At 42.2% G+C, this 16,402-nt stretch overlaps 1 protein-coding gene across 2 annotated transcripts; it reads left to right on the top strand.

Moving 5' to 3' along the window:
• Positions 1-81: 81 nt before the first annotated feature.
• LOC133818503 (uncharacterized) lies at positions 82-2,291 on the top strand. Of its 2 annotated transcripts, none has more exons than XM_062251405.1 (3): positions 82-317; positions 704-907; positions 1,735-2,291. In XM_062251405.1, the coding sequence occupies exons 2-3, from the start codon at positions 722-724 to the stop codon at positions 1,924-1,926; spliced, it is 378 nt and encodes a 125-aa protein (XP_062107389.1). In that variant the 5' UTR covers positions 82-317; positions 704-721; the 3' UTR covers positions 1,927-2,291. The 2 variants fall into 2 exon arrangements, with proteins under 2 accessions (XP_062107389.1, XP_062107388.1); XM_062251404.1 differs by having other exon boundaries at positions 85-313.
• The last annotated feature ends 14,111 nt before the right edge of the window (positions 2,292-16,402 follow it).

Below are 16,402 nucleotides of genomic sequence, written 5' to 3'. Positions count from 1 at the left end.
TTGAAATAATTATAATATATTTATTATATTTTTTTTATACACATATCAGTCTCAGACTAAGCTAACCCTAAAGCAGTCCGCTTCCGCCTCAGCCTCAGCCTCAGCCTCAGCCTCAGCCTCTCCCCTCCTTTCATCTATTCTGTATCATACTCTCATCCCAACTCTATATCTCCCATTTCATTCTTTATCAAGCACTCCTAAAGCCTCACACACAGTCACTCTCACTCACTCCAGCTCCACCACGGCAGACGGCAGTCACGGTACCAGCTGAAACGGTCACGGCGACGGCGGCAGCAGCTCACGCAATCGCACGGCATGTAGCTCACCGTACCATATATCTATACTAATACTACTATGTGTTCCTGCCATGATTTTTTAAAATGCTTGATATTTGTATTTGTTATCAAATATATACTCGGCTACCTTCTCTGCGTATTTGAATCATAAAAATCAGAAAATTCTATGGTGTAATAATAGTTGCTTTCTTCTTCTCCTCCTTTTTTCTTATTCTTATTATTATTATTTTGGAAAAAAGACTTAATACTTTAGATTATTAGAGTTAAGTTCAGGAAATAATCTGCAAGCTTAAATATTTTGGTTTGGCAGTCTATTGCGAAACTGCCTCAAAGTTCTTACTTAAGGAACTTCAGACTTTTTGACTGATTTTAATACGTAGGAAGTGATTGTGTGTTTGATTCTGCAGTAAAAGGAAGTTTCAACCATGAACAAGGGTAAGATTTTTAAGCTAGCAAAGGGGTTCCGTGGAAGGGCGAAGAACTGCATAAGAATAGCAAGAGAGAGGGTGGAAAAGGCATTGCAGTATTCCTATCGAGATCGTCGGAACAAGAAGCGAGACATGCGTTCTCTCTGGATCCAGCGGATAAACGCTGGCACTCGCCAACATGGGGTACACTATCTAATACTTGTTTCATAATATTGATCTCAGAATGAATCCTGCTCTAGGTCTTAGTTCTGTATTCAGTTTCTTTTAACTAAAAACTATACAAATAGTTTAGTTAATGCTCTCCTTCAGCTGCACTAAAGAATTAGAGAAGGATTCATTTTGAGATCAATATTAAAGATAATAAATAGTAAAATATTGTGTACAATTTCTGAATGTGTAAATTACTTTTGTTTTTGTGGCTTGAAAAGCTTGTTTGCATTTTATTATGGAGATTTCTGTTGAAATCAGCAAGGCAGAGTGAGTTTCGCTTATTTTAGATAGATTTTCCTTTGATTGAAAACCTTATAGTAATTTTTGAGTAACCAAAAACTAGAGGGAACTACTGAAATTCCTCATTATTAATTGATAGACAGTGCTGGTATAGACCAAAACCCTAAACATTACAAGGTTGAGTTAGATTGAGAGGCTCCCCTCTCCCAAAGATTGCCAAATTTTTCTCCAAGTAAATCTCACTCTCTATCTACAATATCTTCCCAGCAAACTTCTTACACAAGTCTTTCTTAATGGAGGCTTATCTAAATGCTTATCTAGTTAATGTTTTTCTGAACTTGTTCTGGCTCTGCAAAATTTAGCTGGAAAGCATGAGCACCTGCCATTTGTCTGCGCAGTTCTTGTTTACTTCAGTCTGCTGAATATTTGCTCAAACTGGCTGTTAATATATATTTAAAGACAGGAGCTGCTTCACTCTACTCTCTTCTTTGCTTCTTGTTGTCATTGGTGGCCTTTTATTTCTTAGCAACATATTACAAAATCTTGATGTTTTGTTTCAGGTTAATTATGGCAACTTCATGCATGGGCTTATGAAAGAAAACATTCAGCTGAACAGGAAAGTTCTGTCTGAGTTATCTATGCACGAACCATACAGTTTTAAGTCCTTGGTTGACATCTCTCGCACCGCCTTCCCAGGAAACAAGCACATTGTTTTTCCTCCCAAAAAAGAAGCCACTTCAATAAATGTGTAATTGACCAATAGAGCTCTCTTAATGAGGAAGAACAGATAACCACAACTCTTCACGGGCAGATTCTTTAGAGACAAACTAGCTTAAGAAGGCTTGTTAGCTTGCTCCTGAGAAAGAATGGACATACTTTCACAGTTTTTGTGGTGCATTAATAATCTCTTTTGATATCCTTCTGTTTGGTATCTGGGTTTTCTAATGTACCTTTGAACTGGTGCTATTAGCTGAGAGTTTTTCAGAACATTTGGCTTTATGTTATCCATGTGATGGTGAAAATGCATATCCATTAATCGGGTGAAAAATGTTAACCATCATTAGTTGTGTTTGTTCATATTGGTTTTAATAATTGGTAAGAAACATTCTTTTAAAAAGTAATCTCTGATAAGTGGTGCACAATGGCTGTGTTTGCTAATTTGCAATTGCTCAGTGACTGTGTTTGCTAATTAGCAATGGATGTAAGGGAAAGAAAAAAAAAATGTTTGCCACATGGTTTTCCTGAAATTTAAGGGAAATATAAAGTTACTCCTGTGTTACTTTGTTTTTTATCTAATTGAAATATAATTTGATTTTGTTTTCCATGTAATTGAAATAAATAATAAAATTAGAAAAATTTGTAAGTAGTTTAAAAATTTGCACATAAATTATTAAGTAGGTTTTTTTGTATCATTAAGTGGTTTAAAAGGTTGTGTTCAAGTAGTATTTTTTAGGGATTTTTTTCTTCATATTTATGGCGTTTATTAGGTTGATTTACAAAAATAAGATATTTATTTTATTAAAAATTAATATATAATATTTTGAAGAAATTTATTAGTAATGAACACAAATACAAAATCAATATTTTATACGCAATTAGACTCCCTCTATATTGTTGTCACACTCTTTTGTATCACACCACCAATCTCGTTTCTGCAATAGTCAGTGCTTCACTCGAAACTCCATTCGATGGTGACTGATTGCCTTCTTTCTCTCGAAGAAAGACTTACTTGGCTCCTCTCCCGAAGGCCGTGATGCTTTCTTCCTCATGATGAAAGACTTTGAATAACTCTCCCCCTGAAGACTGTAAAGTATCCACAATAGAAATGACACCTTAAATCCTAAAGTGTATCAATAAAACATGCAACATGCACTATAACACAAGACTACGTATCTTCACTCTTAATCTCACAAAAATACAATTTCACTCTTCAATATAAAACAAGATGGACTATGAAGGAGTGCATTTCCCTAGCTACAAAGACTCCTATTTATAGCAGGCAGAAGACCTTCTTTCGCAGCTCACAAAATCAGGGAAGAATATTCTTATAAGGAAAGTCTTTCTGTTGGATTTGTCAGTTACCCAATCTGCTCAACCAGTTAGACAATTTGACAACTCAACATGTACCTGGACAGACTAAGAAAGGGAAACAAGCCACCATCATTTGATACGAAAATCACAAAGGATTTTAACATAATCAATTCATGAAAATCAAACAGAAATATACAGAATTGATTTATGAAATGTGATATAAAAGAAATAATAGAAAATACAATATTTAAAGAAATAACCAAAGATATTTTATTTCCAGAAAAAAAATCTTTAATTAAATAGAAAATTGACTTTGTGAGATTTCCATAAAATGAATTGAGTAATATAAAAAATGTCAAATATAAGTTTTCCAATTTATGGATTTTACAATCTCCCCCTTTGGCAACTTTATAGACAAAAACATTTTTTATAATACACAATCAGCCTGCATCAAAAAGTGCTAGTTTGGACTTGAAAAAACTAACCAAAACTCAACTGCATAAAACAGGTAGGCAATATCACAAATCAGAACAAGGAAAAGATATATCAAAATATCAAACTGAAAATTCAATTTCTCCCCTGAGAAAGATGTCCAAACTAATAGAAGAAAAAAAACAACCATTAAAAACAACCATAATACTCCCTATTTTTTACTATCAAAGGGCCAAAGTGTAAACCACAGTTTAAAATATAAGTATAAAAATTCAAAACATAAACAAAGTCTTAAACCAACAACAAAAAACTCAAAAACAATGAAAACGAGACCAACTACTTCTTTGGCTTGGATGAAGAGGCACGGAGACTGAGCACATTGTCAAGAAGAAGTTGTTGAGTCTCGGCAAGGGCAACGATTTTGTCCAGGAAGGTAGTCTGGTTGGATTGAATGATTCAAATGGCAGTCTTCAAAGCAGACAGTTCAGACTCCCAGGCAGGGACATCCGCAAAGCCACCTGACCCATCAGTGGACTTGATTTTGAGATCAACAGGCTTGACACGCTTGGAAGAGCCTTGTGTAGTTTCCACTTTTACCTTGTAGATAGTTTCCACTTTTACTAATAAGGCTTAAGGGCCTTGATTAGTGTGTCGAGATGGCATCATTGGTATATGTGTGATTAAAAGTTTAAATTTATGATTATGTGGCATGCATGATTAATATGATTATATGGATATGTGATATGCATGTTTATGAGTATTAGATATGCATGTGAGCCATTTTTAGCTTATAAGGGCATATCTATAATTTTGGCCCGTTGAGGGTAGAAATGTGATTATATGTGATAAATTGTTGAGACCACATTATTATATGGATATATTTACAATGTATGGCTCGAGACGGTCCTAGTGAGCAGATTAGCGAAATAGTCACAGTGGGGATTTATACCCGGCTCGGGAGGGGCCTAGGGGCATTTTTGGGAATTTAGAGAATATCTTGAGAATTATTAGATACTGAATAAATAAATGGTAATTAATTGGATGACGGGATTGATTGGTGAATATTAGGAACATTTGAGGAATTAGCGGGAACTGGGGGAAAATGACTATCTTACCCTTTAATACCTTTAGAAGATTAGAAGGCTTGAGGGGCATAATGGTCTTTTGATAGGCAAGGGATATACTCAATTGATACTTAGGAATAATTTAGAAAGTGGTAGAAACTTCAGTACACTCCCTCATCTCTCTCTCACGGTTTCATTTTCTCTCTCACTCTCTCTCTTAATAGGCTTTGAAGCTAAGGGAAGGAAAAGGGTTGCAGAACTTAGGCTTGAAGCTGGGAATTAGACTGGTTTGGGTTGGGTCAAGCTGAGGAAAGGCTAGCTTAAAGACAACCAATGGATTCTGAGGAGTTTAGGTCACCAATTTAGGTAAGGTTCAACTTTAATTTACTGATTAGAGCTGAGTAGTTTTGAAGCTTAGAACATGTGTGTTTACCCAAAAATGACTCATGATGACGTGGCAAGAATTTATTACACGTGGTTGGCACGTGGCAGCGTCAAAGTCAAGGGGTGTTGTTCGACTATCGACCATATGCTTATTGCTTCATCAGATCACGCGTTTAGATGCGACCAGTCTGGTCGCATGCTTCAGTTTATTTCCTTTAAGATACGCAATCTTGTAATAATTACATTTATTATGTTTTTTCTTTATTGCCTTGATACGCTGATACTAAGGATAGTTAAGGCCCATTGGCCCATGTAACCCCCCTTGAGCCTATAAATATGCATGAAAGGGCTCAAGGAAGGGACTTTTGAACTTTGAACTTGAATACTCATAGAGAGAGAGAGAGCATAGTGTGATTATCCACCAAAAAGTTGTAATTCTCCTAAGGCTTGTGAAACTCAAGAACTTTAGTTCTTTGATCACGACATTGGGATTCAACATCAATAAGAACACTAAGTGGATGTAGGTTATTACCACTCAGTTGGGGCCGAACCACTATTAAATACTTGTGTCACTTTCTTCCCGTTTGATTCTCTTCTTAATTACCTTTTTATTCTTTGTCGTTATTTTGACTTCGTGTCGTTGGCCAAATCGAGGGTCAACATTCTGGTGCTTTCATTGAGAGATTAATCAAAAAGCTGTAAGAAAATCAAATGGAGAAGACATCTAAGAGAGCTGGACAGGCTGCTGGCGCTACATCATCTCAACCTCCTCCTCCAAATGTGGCTGAAAATGAACCACACTTGGATTTTGAAGAGGAGGAAATGGACTCTGGGACACTGAGGGTAACACTGGGCGTGTTGTAGGATGAGTTGGCCAATCTGAGGGCCAATCAGGAGAATGCAGCAGAAACCTTGGCGTTGCAGCAAAGGGAGATTGAGCATCAGCGCCAGGAGCTGAACGAGCGGCAGGCGGACATGGACCGTCGACAGAGAGATGCCACGACCGCTCTTGAAGCAACCATTCAATTGGCCCAAGGACAGGCTGTTCCGGCCTCTCAACCGGATCAGCCACCAAATGTACCACCACAACGGGCCCAAAGTCCGAGTCCTCCAATTCAACCGGCGAGCCCTCAAAGGCCGAAGCAGCCAACTGTTGCTCAGGATGATGTCCCAATTAGGGATCCTAAGCAACAACCACCCTCTCAAGCCGGTCGCGGCGATCCCCAGTGCCAAAGGAAGAATAGGGCCGGGCAGCCGCGCCGCAGCCCTAGACGCCCAGGGGATGATGAACCAAATCCACCGAGCAGGGGACAACATCCTTTTGCAAACAGAAGGCATAACGAGTCAGGCTCTGCGGTCAGGGGCCCCCCACGACATAATAATGCACGGGGACCCACCGACCAACGCAGGCATCCCCCTAACACTCGGGAGATGCCAGCCAGAGGAGGAAACAGCGTGACCAGCCGGTCGCGCCATAGTCGGTCACATTTTAGAGACAGCCATGACTATAATGAGGCCAATTCCGACAGGAGAAATGCTGGTCGGGGGCATGAGGAGAGAGGTGGAGACAGAAACCCCCCACCAAGAGAAAATAGGCATGCGAGCCATAACACTGGGGGGGCAACCTCGACAACATAACGTCATTGATCGGTTGGGCATAAGCGAACAAAGGCACAGGGTTGATGACTTGAGGGACGTACTCAACGACAGACGTGAGAGACACGATGAGTATGCTCCTTCGACCCCAGCCACCCCGGCAATCCCAGACGCGGTTCAGGCTCAAATTGATGCTCTGAACCAAGCGGTACAACAGCTGGTCGAAAGCCGAACATCCCATATAGAGTACGAGCGGAGGAGAGGTTCTCTGTTTGTGCAAAGGATTGCTGTGGCAGAAACCCCCAGCAAATTGAAAATGCTAGTACTGCCAAACTTTGATGGGTATGGAGACCCGGTATCTCATGTCAAAAAAATTGAGATACAAATGGATATTCAGAAGGTGTCGGACGACGCCCGCTGCAGGATCTTCCCCGCCACTCTATCCAACACTGCCCAGGAGTGGTTCTTTAAGTTCTCTCCTACTAGCATAGTATCGTGGGAAATGTTCGTAAAGGAATTTTAAGGACAATTCTACGGGGGTTGCGCACACCCCACTGAGGCCAACCAACTAGTGGAGATACGCCAAAAGGAGGGAGAGCCCTTAAAGGAGTATGTCCAGCGCTTTATGTGAGCAGCGACTGAAGCCAAAATAGTGGGCGACGAGGGCAAGATGATGGCCCTAACTGCTGGGGTTAGGCGTCATTCTCCTCTATGGAACAGCCTAAGAAAGAACGGGGTAAATAGTACCCAAGAGTTTTTGGATCGGGCTGATCGATACATCAAGCTCGAGGATGCGATTGCCAACGAAGGGAAATCGCCTACTAAAGACAAGGGACCGAAGGAAGATCCCGCCAAGGCTGCCAGCGGATCGAATAAACCCAATGGCAACAGCAAAGGCAACGGGAACGGAAATTGCAGAAATGGTGGGAAAAGGGCGGTAATGAGCTGTCAACGTCTGAGAATAAATGCCCTAAAGGCAACAGAAATGAGCTGAGATTCATCAAATATACGGTCCTTGTCGAAAGTAGGGCAGAGGTCTACCAGGAGACCAACGCCAATGCCCCTTATAAGCGACCAACACCTATAAGGAAAGATATCTCCAAGAGAGATACCACAAAATTCTGTCGTTTTCACAACGACTACGAACATGACACCAATGAGTGTAACCAATTGAAAGATGAGATCGAGTTCCTGATCAGGCGGGGACACCTAAGGAGATACGTATGAGCCGCAGGTGGGTCTCAACGAGAGGCTTAAGGTGGCAACGAGCAGGTGCTTGCAAGCCAATGCTCGCCACCTTTATAGCCAGCTCCTGTGGCGGGAACATTACTCACCATCTGTGGTGGCCCACATATTGTAGGGGATAGTGGGAAAGCAAGGGAGCGATACGCTCGAACTTTACGCCACGACCAGGACATCGAGATGATGAGTGTGGAGGATCGAGCACCAAAGAAAGCTCGAGCAAAGGAGGAGTTGATAACCTTCTTTGAAGATGATGCTCAACACGTCCGATTCCCACACTCTGATCCGCTGGTCGTTGACATCCAAATCGCCAACATGATGGTTAAAAGGGTGTTGGTTGACACAGGAAGCTCAGTCAACATCTTGTACAAGTTTTCACTAGAAAGGATGAAGTTGTCCGTCAAGGACCTGGAGCCATGCAACCAAACCATATATGGTTTTTCTGGCAAAGGGATTGCCCCGACAGGGTCGATTAGGCTCCCAGTTACTGTAGGAACTGCACCTGCAAACAGGACATTACTCATTACTTTCATAGTAGTTGATTGTCCTTCAGCGTATAATGCTGTAATTGGAAGGCCAATTTTGGTCGACCTGCGAGCCGTTACCTCGATATGGCACCTTGCCATGAAATTCCCAACCAACGCAGGGGTATGATGCGTGTTGGGAAACCAGCAGGAAGCGAAGGAGTGCTACAACGCCTCGATATCTAAGGCGAGGAAAGGTGTATCAAGGGAAGCTGCCGGAAAAGAGTTGCAAACGGCTATTGATGTACAAGCCCAATCAGGTGATGGTGTCACCAAATAGGGCGTTGCCCAAAGTGAGGATAGAGATTTAGATCCTCGCTTTGGGGATTTTGATGAAGAGATAGGACCCATCAAGGACCTTGAGGAGGTCCAACTCGATGAAGAAGATCCGACCAGGGTTGTGAAAGTCGGTAAAAACTTAGAGACAACAACGAAGCAAGCACTGGTGGAATTTTTGAGGAAAAACCAGGAATTCTTTGCCTGGTCGCATAAAGACATGGTTGGAATAGACCCTGCAGTCATTAGCCATGTCCTGAACATAAATAAGAGTTTTCCCCCAGTGCAACAGAAAAAGAGGCTGCTCGACAAAGACAGATCAAAAGCTCTAGAGGAAGAAGTCGAGAGGCTAAAGGAGAATGGATTCATCTGGGTAGCGTTTTATCCATCTTGGGTCTCTAATCCCGTACTGGTTCCAAAGCTGAATGGCAAGTGGAGAACATGCGTGGATTTCATAGACCTTAATAATGCCTGCACAAAAGACTGTTTCCCACTCCCTAGAATCGACCAGCTAGTCGATGCCACTGTAGGGCATGAAATCCTCTCATTCATGGATGCATACTCCGGGTACAATCAGATCAGTATGCATCCCCCTGACAAGGATCACACTAGCTTTCAGACCGATACAGGGCTTTACTGTTACAAAGTAATGCCCTTCGGTTTGAAAAATGCTGGTGCGACTTACCAGCGACTGATCAATCACATGTTCAAGGAGATGATCAGTGCGAACATGGAGGTATATGTCGACGACATGATGGTTAAGTCGAAGAAGGCAGAAGGACATATAGAGGACTTGCAAGAGTGCTTCAACGTCTTGAATAAATATCAGATGAAGCTGAATCCCCTCAAGTGTTCCTTCAGAGTTGGATCAGGGAAATTCTTGGGATTTATAGTAAACTCGTGAGGAACTGAAGTCAATCCCGAGAAGATTAAAGCCCTGATCGATATGAAATCGCCAAAAAAAATCAAGGATGTTCAAAGCTTAACCAGAAGAATTGCTACTCTCAGTAGATTTATTTCCAAATCGACGGACAAATGCGTTCCATTTTTTAATCTACTCAGAGGCAACAAGAAGTTCGAATGGGCGGAGGAGTGCGAATATGCTTTTCAAGCTTTAAAGACTCACATTTCGCAGTTGTCGATTCTATCAAAACTGGTTGATAAAGAAACTTTGTTCATCTACTTGGCGATCACGGAATATGATGCTAGTGCTGTCCTAATAAGAGAGGAAGAGGGTGTGCAGAAGGTCGTATATTATGTAAGCAAAAGACTGATAGGAGCAGAACTGCGATATTCACCTATTGAAAAATTAGCCTATTGCTTGATCTTAGCCTCCAGAAAACTGCGGCCATATTTCTGAGCTCACCCAATCACAGTTTTGACCGACCAACCTCTACAGCAAGTTCTGCAGAAGCCAGAGGCCGCAGGCCGATTGTTGAAATGGGCGGTTGAACTTGGACAGTTTGATATCTCTTATTTACCACGAGCAGCAATAAAAGGACAAGCTCTGGCCGACTTTGTCGCAGAACTCACTGGACTTCCAGATAGCGAGCAACCAGAAGAGCCTGGAGAGCTTGAACCTCAAAGCCAGACTCCCTCATGGAAGTTGGTCACGGATGACTCTTCTAATGAACATCACGCGGGAGCCGGAGTGATTTTGATAACGCCTGAAGGGCATCGATTTCACTGCGCGATTAGATTCGACTTCACGACGTCCAACAACGAAGTAGAGTATGAGACGTTGCTCGCATGATTACGGTTTGCCAGAGGCATGAACATAAAGTCACTTGATATCTATAGTGACTCTTAGTTAGTAGTCAATTAGATCATTGGGGAATACCAGGCCCGAGGTTTAAAAATGGTCGCTTACTTGAATAAAGCGAATGATCTATTGGCGCAGTTTGATAAGTACACTCTCCAGCAAGTACCTCGTGAATAGAATTCAAACGCTGATGCTTTGGACAAACTAGCGAGTGCGAAAGATGCTGACACCCTAAACATAGTGCTAGTTGAACAACTATCTACACCAAGCATCCAAGCAGAAGAGGCCTCTTTGGTGATTTAGGCGGCGGATACATGGATGGCACCTTACATGGAGTACCTGACGAAGGGTGTGTTACCAATGGACAGAAACAAAGCCAGGACCCTCCAGCGGCAGGCTGCTAGGTATATCCTGTTCGATGGAATCTTGTACCGAAGGGGATACTCAATGCCACTCCTCAGGTGTATTTTGAAAGAGAAGGCCAAAGAGTTGATGAAAGAGGTCCATGAAGGCTTTTGTGGGGACCATGCTGGGGGGCAGAGCTTATCAAAAAAGATCCTAAGGCAAGGATACTTCTGGGCAACAATGAATGAAGACTCGATGGAATTTGTGCGAAGGTGCGACAAGTGCCAGAGGTTCTCTGAAATTCCACGAGCGGCCCCTAATGAACTAAAACAGATGCAAAGTCCGTAGCCATTCGCAGTTTGGGGTATAGACCTAATCAGATCTTTGCCCACAGGAAAGGGCAACGTCAAGTACGCTGTAGGGGCCGTTGATTACTTCACAAAATGGGCCGAAGTTAAGCCACTTGCAACCATAACGACCAAGAAAGTGCTGGATTTCGTGGTTAAAAACATTGTGTGTCGCTATGGATTGCCAAGAAAAATTGTCTCAGACAACGACACACAGTTTGATAGTGATCTATTCATGAATTTTTGCGAACGACATGGAATTATCAAGAGCTTTTCTTTAGTTGCTCACCCTCAAGCAAACGAACAGGTCAAGGCAGTCAATAAGACACTAAAAGATACTCTGAAGAAAAGACTTGAAGAAGCAAATGGGGCATGGCCAGAGCAATTTCCTGAAGTCCTTTGGTCATACAGAACATCCCATCAAACAGCAATAGGCCATACTCCATTCTCCCTAGCTTATGGATATGAGGCTATGTTGCCTATCGAATTAGATCCGCCATCACATTGGAGAATGATGTACGATCAAGGCTCTAATAGCTAGCTATTGATGGAATCTATAGATTTGGTCGATGAAAAGCGTGAGCAAGCCCAACTCCGAGTAGCAGCTTACCAGCAAAAGGTCGCCCAGTATTTCAATTCTAAAGTACGTGAAAGGAAATTCAATGTCGGAGATCTAATACTCAGAAGGGTTTTCCTCAACACCCGTGACCAGGCCACTGGAGTACTCGGACCTAACTGGGAAGGACCGTACCAAATCGAAGAAGTCCTCCATCCAGGCACTTACAAACTTGTTCGCTTAAATGGAGATCTCATTCCTCGCTATTGGAATGGAGAACACATGCGCAAGTTCTATTAATAAACAATTCTTCTTAAAGAATTTGCTTGTATTAATTTTAATTTTTACAAGTTATGAAAAAGGGTTGGTCATTTTATGTGGTTGATCGCTTATAAGTGTAAGATCATTTTGGTGATCACTCGTACAGACACGATTTGTCCATTTATTACGAGAAATAAAAGGGACTGTTGCAGCTAATCAATCTTGCCAACTATTGTATTTATTACAAGTATTTGCTCATTATGTGTGTTGTTTTGCTATATTATCATTTTAAATTTCTCCTACGAGTAGAAATGTTCGAATATGTCCCAATCAAGGGTACTTAGAGTATTTTTCAAAATTTTGTTATTTTGTTAAATCAATCCAAAGTACTATGCTAAGTTTGGTCATGCGAGCAGATATTATAATAAATGCAAGTATTATAATATTAAAAAAGAATTCCTTTACACCGCGAGCAGTACTGCTCGGATGTAATCGTCTGATTAAAAGGAGAAAAGCTGCCCATGCAGTAATAAAAATTAAAAAAAGAAATTGTCTTTACATCATGACTTGCAGGTCGTGTATTTAAAAGGTAATAAAACAAAGAGAAAAATAAAAGACTACGAGGCTGGAGGATCTTGAGGAGTGTCCGGTTCGATAGTAGTGCTAGCTTCATTGTTCGCGTCGTCAATCTCTGTTGCTAAGGAGATTTCTGAGGAGGCATGCATTTTGGCTCTTTCTTCTTCCTCCAGGCGAATAGTGCACCGGGTTATTTGAGTTCGTCTAAAGCGCTCGGACAGATAGCTGAAGTCGACCTTACGGTTATGCTTCCAAAACTCATAGAAGCAAAGGTAGGTGGCTTCCCTATACTTCTCCAAGTTTCTGGCATTTGTCTCCTCAAGCTCCTTAACACGCCCCTCCACCTCCTCAATCTCCTTCCTGCGCGCAATTAGATCAACCTCAAGCTGTTTGGATTCTTGGTAGTTGAGTTTGGCACACTCCCTGAACTTTTATTTGTCTTCATTAGATTTGGTTAGGGCAGCCCGACACTCCAACAACTCGTCGGTCAGCTGAGCTTTTTGCTCGAGCAGTGCATTGTTCTGGTTGGTTAGTTCTGTGTTTTTCTCGAGCAGTTCAGCATTCTTTCCCTCGAGCACCTTCACCGCCTCAATGTGCTTGGTGTCGAAGTCTTTGGTCTGGGTGACCAAAGTCCCTGTGCGGTGCCAACCAACAGTGATAGTCAGCAATCCCTGCGATCAGATAAAAGAGGTAAGATGATGGCAGAAATAGATAAAGTAAAATGACTCAGCAGTAGAAAACAACTTACACTAGCTATCTCGTTCAACCCTCGGTTTATTTTCTGGTCGGCTTCCATGGAGCTGGTGCCGATGATGGCCTTTTGGCTGTGTTTGTGCTTGGAGAGTTTGTATATTCTCTCCTTGGCCGAACTGACCACGGTGCTGGTTAGGGTATCTTTGGGTTGAGTGTGGCGTGGCTGGTCGGTAGGCACTGGAGGGGTCGAGTGCTGGTCGATCGGTGCAGTTGGAGACGACTGGTTGAGTGGATAAGGAGGTGGCGTTGTTTACTTTGTGGGAGGTGGCATGGTTTCCTTTGAAGGAGCAACTGCTGAAGGACCCTCAGTCCGGGCCTTCTTTGAAGCAGCTTTGCTGCTTTCTCCGCGGACCCTCTTGCTGTCTTTCTTTCTGCTCGAGGGAGTAGACGACATACCTGCAAGTAAGGAAGCTTCGCGAATAGTTAGACAATAAGCATAGATGGAAATGAAAGTAAAGACGAGGAAATTATAAGTAAAGTACCCGTGCTATAACTACTGGTCGCTATATTACTTACTGAACTATTGTTACACTCACTCACTGCCTGGAAGAAATCTGAATCTAAATTTGAAGTATACTTAAATTTGCTGTCCCCGTCAAATAAATGACAGGGAATGGGCAAACTTTCTAAGAATGAGAAGATAGTACCATTCTCATCTGAAGACTCGTCGATGGGTGCAGGGGGTTCAAAAACTTTCTTTTTCCCTTTCCCGAAGGGGCAGGGGGAGCAGCTACTCGCGGGGTACTGGAGGGTTCCCTGATTGTCACTCCAGTTGGTCTCCTCCTTTGAGGTTGCGACACGTCTGGGTGCTGCTCGGGGATTTCTCCGCCAGTTGCACTCCCCGTCGTAGTCTCCCTCACGTCCTGGTGAGGTGCCAGAAGCCCGACCAGCCTTAGGTTGGCTTCAATGACCAACTGTTTGACACTTTTCAGTACGTCACTCATGCTGGCCAGTAGAGCTGCTTGAACCTCCATTTCTGTAGTAGGAGCTGGTCGCAGCCATGGACCTAAAATATGCTAATTTTCTAAGGAGAATGCAGATAAAATACAAGGAAAATAAGCAACCAAGAAAACAAAAAAGTACCTCCTTGGGTGAAGGCTAGGTTGTTGGCGACCAGGTCAGTGGTTAAAAAGTACTCCTGGTAGTACTTTCCTACATTAGACTTGTAGGTAGTCCCACTGAGGAAGGTGCATGTCAACTCCTCATGGAAAAAATGGAAAAACCCCGTGTTGTCCTGGTTGGGGTTAGGTTTAAGATCAAACAGGTAGTTGATCTCATGAGGAGAGGGACAAGCCATTTTTTTTATGGCTGTCAAGGATATAGAGTGCCGAAAGCATTCTATACCTGTTTGGGGTTATTTGGAAATGAGCGACCTCGAAATAATTGGCCGCTCCTTGGAAGAAAGGATGGAGAGGCAGGATTGCTCCTACCTCAATGTGATACCTCAACCAGGCGCTGAAGGTGCCACCAGGCAGGTTTGCCCGTTGGTCGGTGGTAGGAAGGAATAAAGAAACCCCAGAAAGTCCGTACTTTCTGAGGAAATTATTTATCATCCTAGCAGTGATTGTGCTAGGAGGAGCAAGGTACCATTCGACGTCTGGTCGAATGGCGTTGCGGAGGTGGGCCTGTGTTTGAATTTCAAAATCAGTGGTTTCGGTTCTACCACTGGTCGAAGGAATTTCAGCCCGAGGAGCGGGCTGATTTTCAGAAGGTTTTGAGGATTTCTTTTTCTGGGCAGTGGACTTTACTCTACCCATGTTTGATGAACTAGAAGGTCTGTTGGGTGAAATTCAAGAAAAAGAGATTTCTGGGATGAGTAGTGACGGCTGTTCTTCGTCCATGAGCAGTTGAACGAGCAGGTCGTCGTCTATTGGCCTCTCACCTCCCCACGGATCTTGCATGAAAATCTGCGAACATAGAAGGGGAGATGAGAATCTACGGCCTAAAAACTTGCGTTAAGAGTTGGAATAACGTTGCTCGCGTATAAAAGTTAAGCTTTTATACAACCAACAACATTCTAACAAAAACACTAAATTATATACGAGTAGTTTGGAAAACAAATCAAAAAGCAGAAGTAATAAGTTTTTCAGGAAAGACTTTTTCGACTTTGAAGGGGCAGATAAAACCCGGTTTTTCTACAAGCTTAAAAATTGAATTTTTACTTCGATTTTACACCCTAAATTCATGATCCTAGCTACCAAACTAATTCCTAACCCCAGCAAGGTATTATTTTCCAACCATATTTAGCACAGATCAACATACACATTTACCCCAAGACCATTTTGCAAGAACTGACAGAGATATTCAAGAACTCAAAAATCGAAAATGAAGGGAAAACAAGCATTACACGGCACAAAGTGATAGAAAAGAATCGATTAGAAGACTTACTTGGATGAAGGATTGAGAAGATTTTAGAAAATCGGACAGGCGCACCGCGGATCAGCAAACTTTTCTGGGTTTAGTTGTGCTTGGTTCTTCAGTGTTCTTGAAGGCAAAGGGTTCGGTAAAAGGTAAATAGTGAAAAGGATGGATTATTTATATTGATCGTGGCACTATAAAAGAGGTAATCATGGAATTACTTTTTCAAGGCATGGGGAAATGCAATAGCTGTCAGACAACTTTTGGGAAACCGAAAAGACATGATTAGTTGCCTTTTTCGAGAAGGCATGGACGGCTCTGACAGATTTGGTGGGGTATGCGAAGGGTTAGTTTCTTAAGTTTACTTTATGCTGGTTGCAGTAAAATAAACTTGGGGGGGGGGGGGGGGGGCAAATGTTTACCCAAAAATGAATCCTGATGATGTGGCTAGAATTTATTGCACGTGGCAGCGTCAAAGTGAAGGGGTGCTGTTCGACTATCGACCATATGCTTATCAGATCACGCGTTTATATGCGACCAGTCTGGTCGCATGCTTCAGTTTATTTCCTTTAAGATACACGATCTTGTAATAATTACATTTATTATGTTTTTTCTTTATTGCCTTGATACGCTGATATTAAGAATAGTTAAGGCCCATTGGCTCATGTAACCCCCCTTGAGCCTATAAATATGCAGGAGAGGGCTCAAGGAAGGGACTTTT

The sequence above is a fragment of the Humulus lupulus genome, chromosome 2 (genome assembly GCF_963169125.1).
Source record: "Humulus lupulus chromosome 2, drHumLupu1.1, whole genome shotgun sequence".
NCBI classification, from domain to species: Eukaryota; Viridiplantae; Streptophyta; class Magnoliopsida; order Rosales; family Cannabaceae; genus Humulus; species Humulus lupulus.
This window is presented reverse-complemented; position numbering and strand designations above follow the sequence as displayed.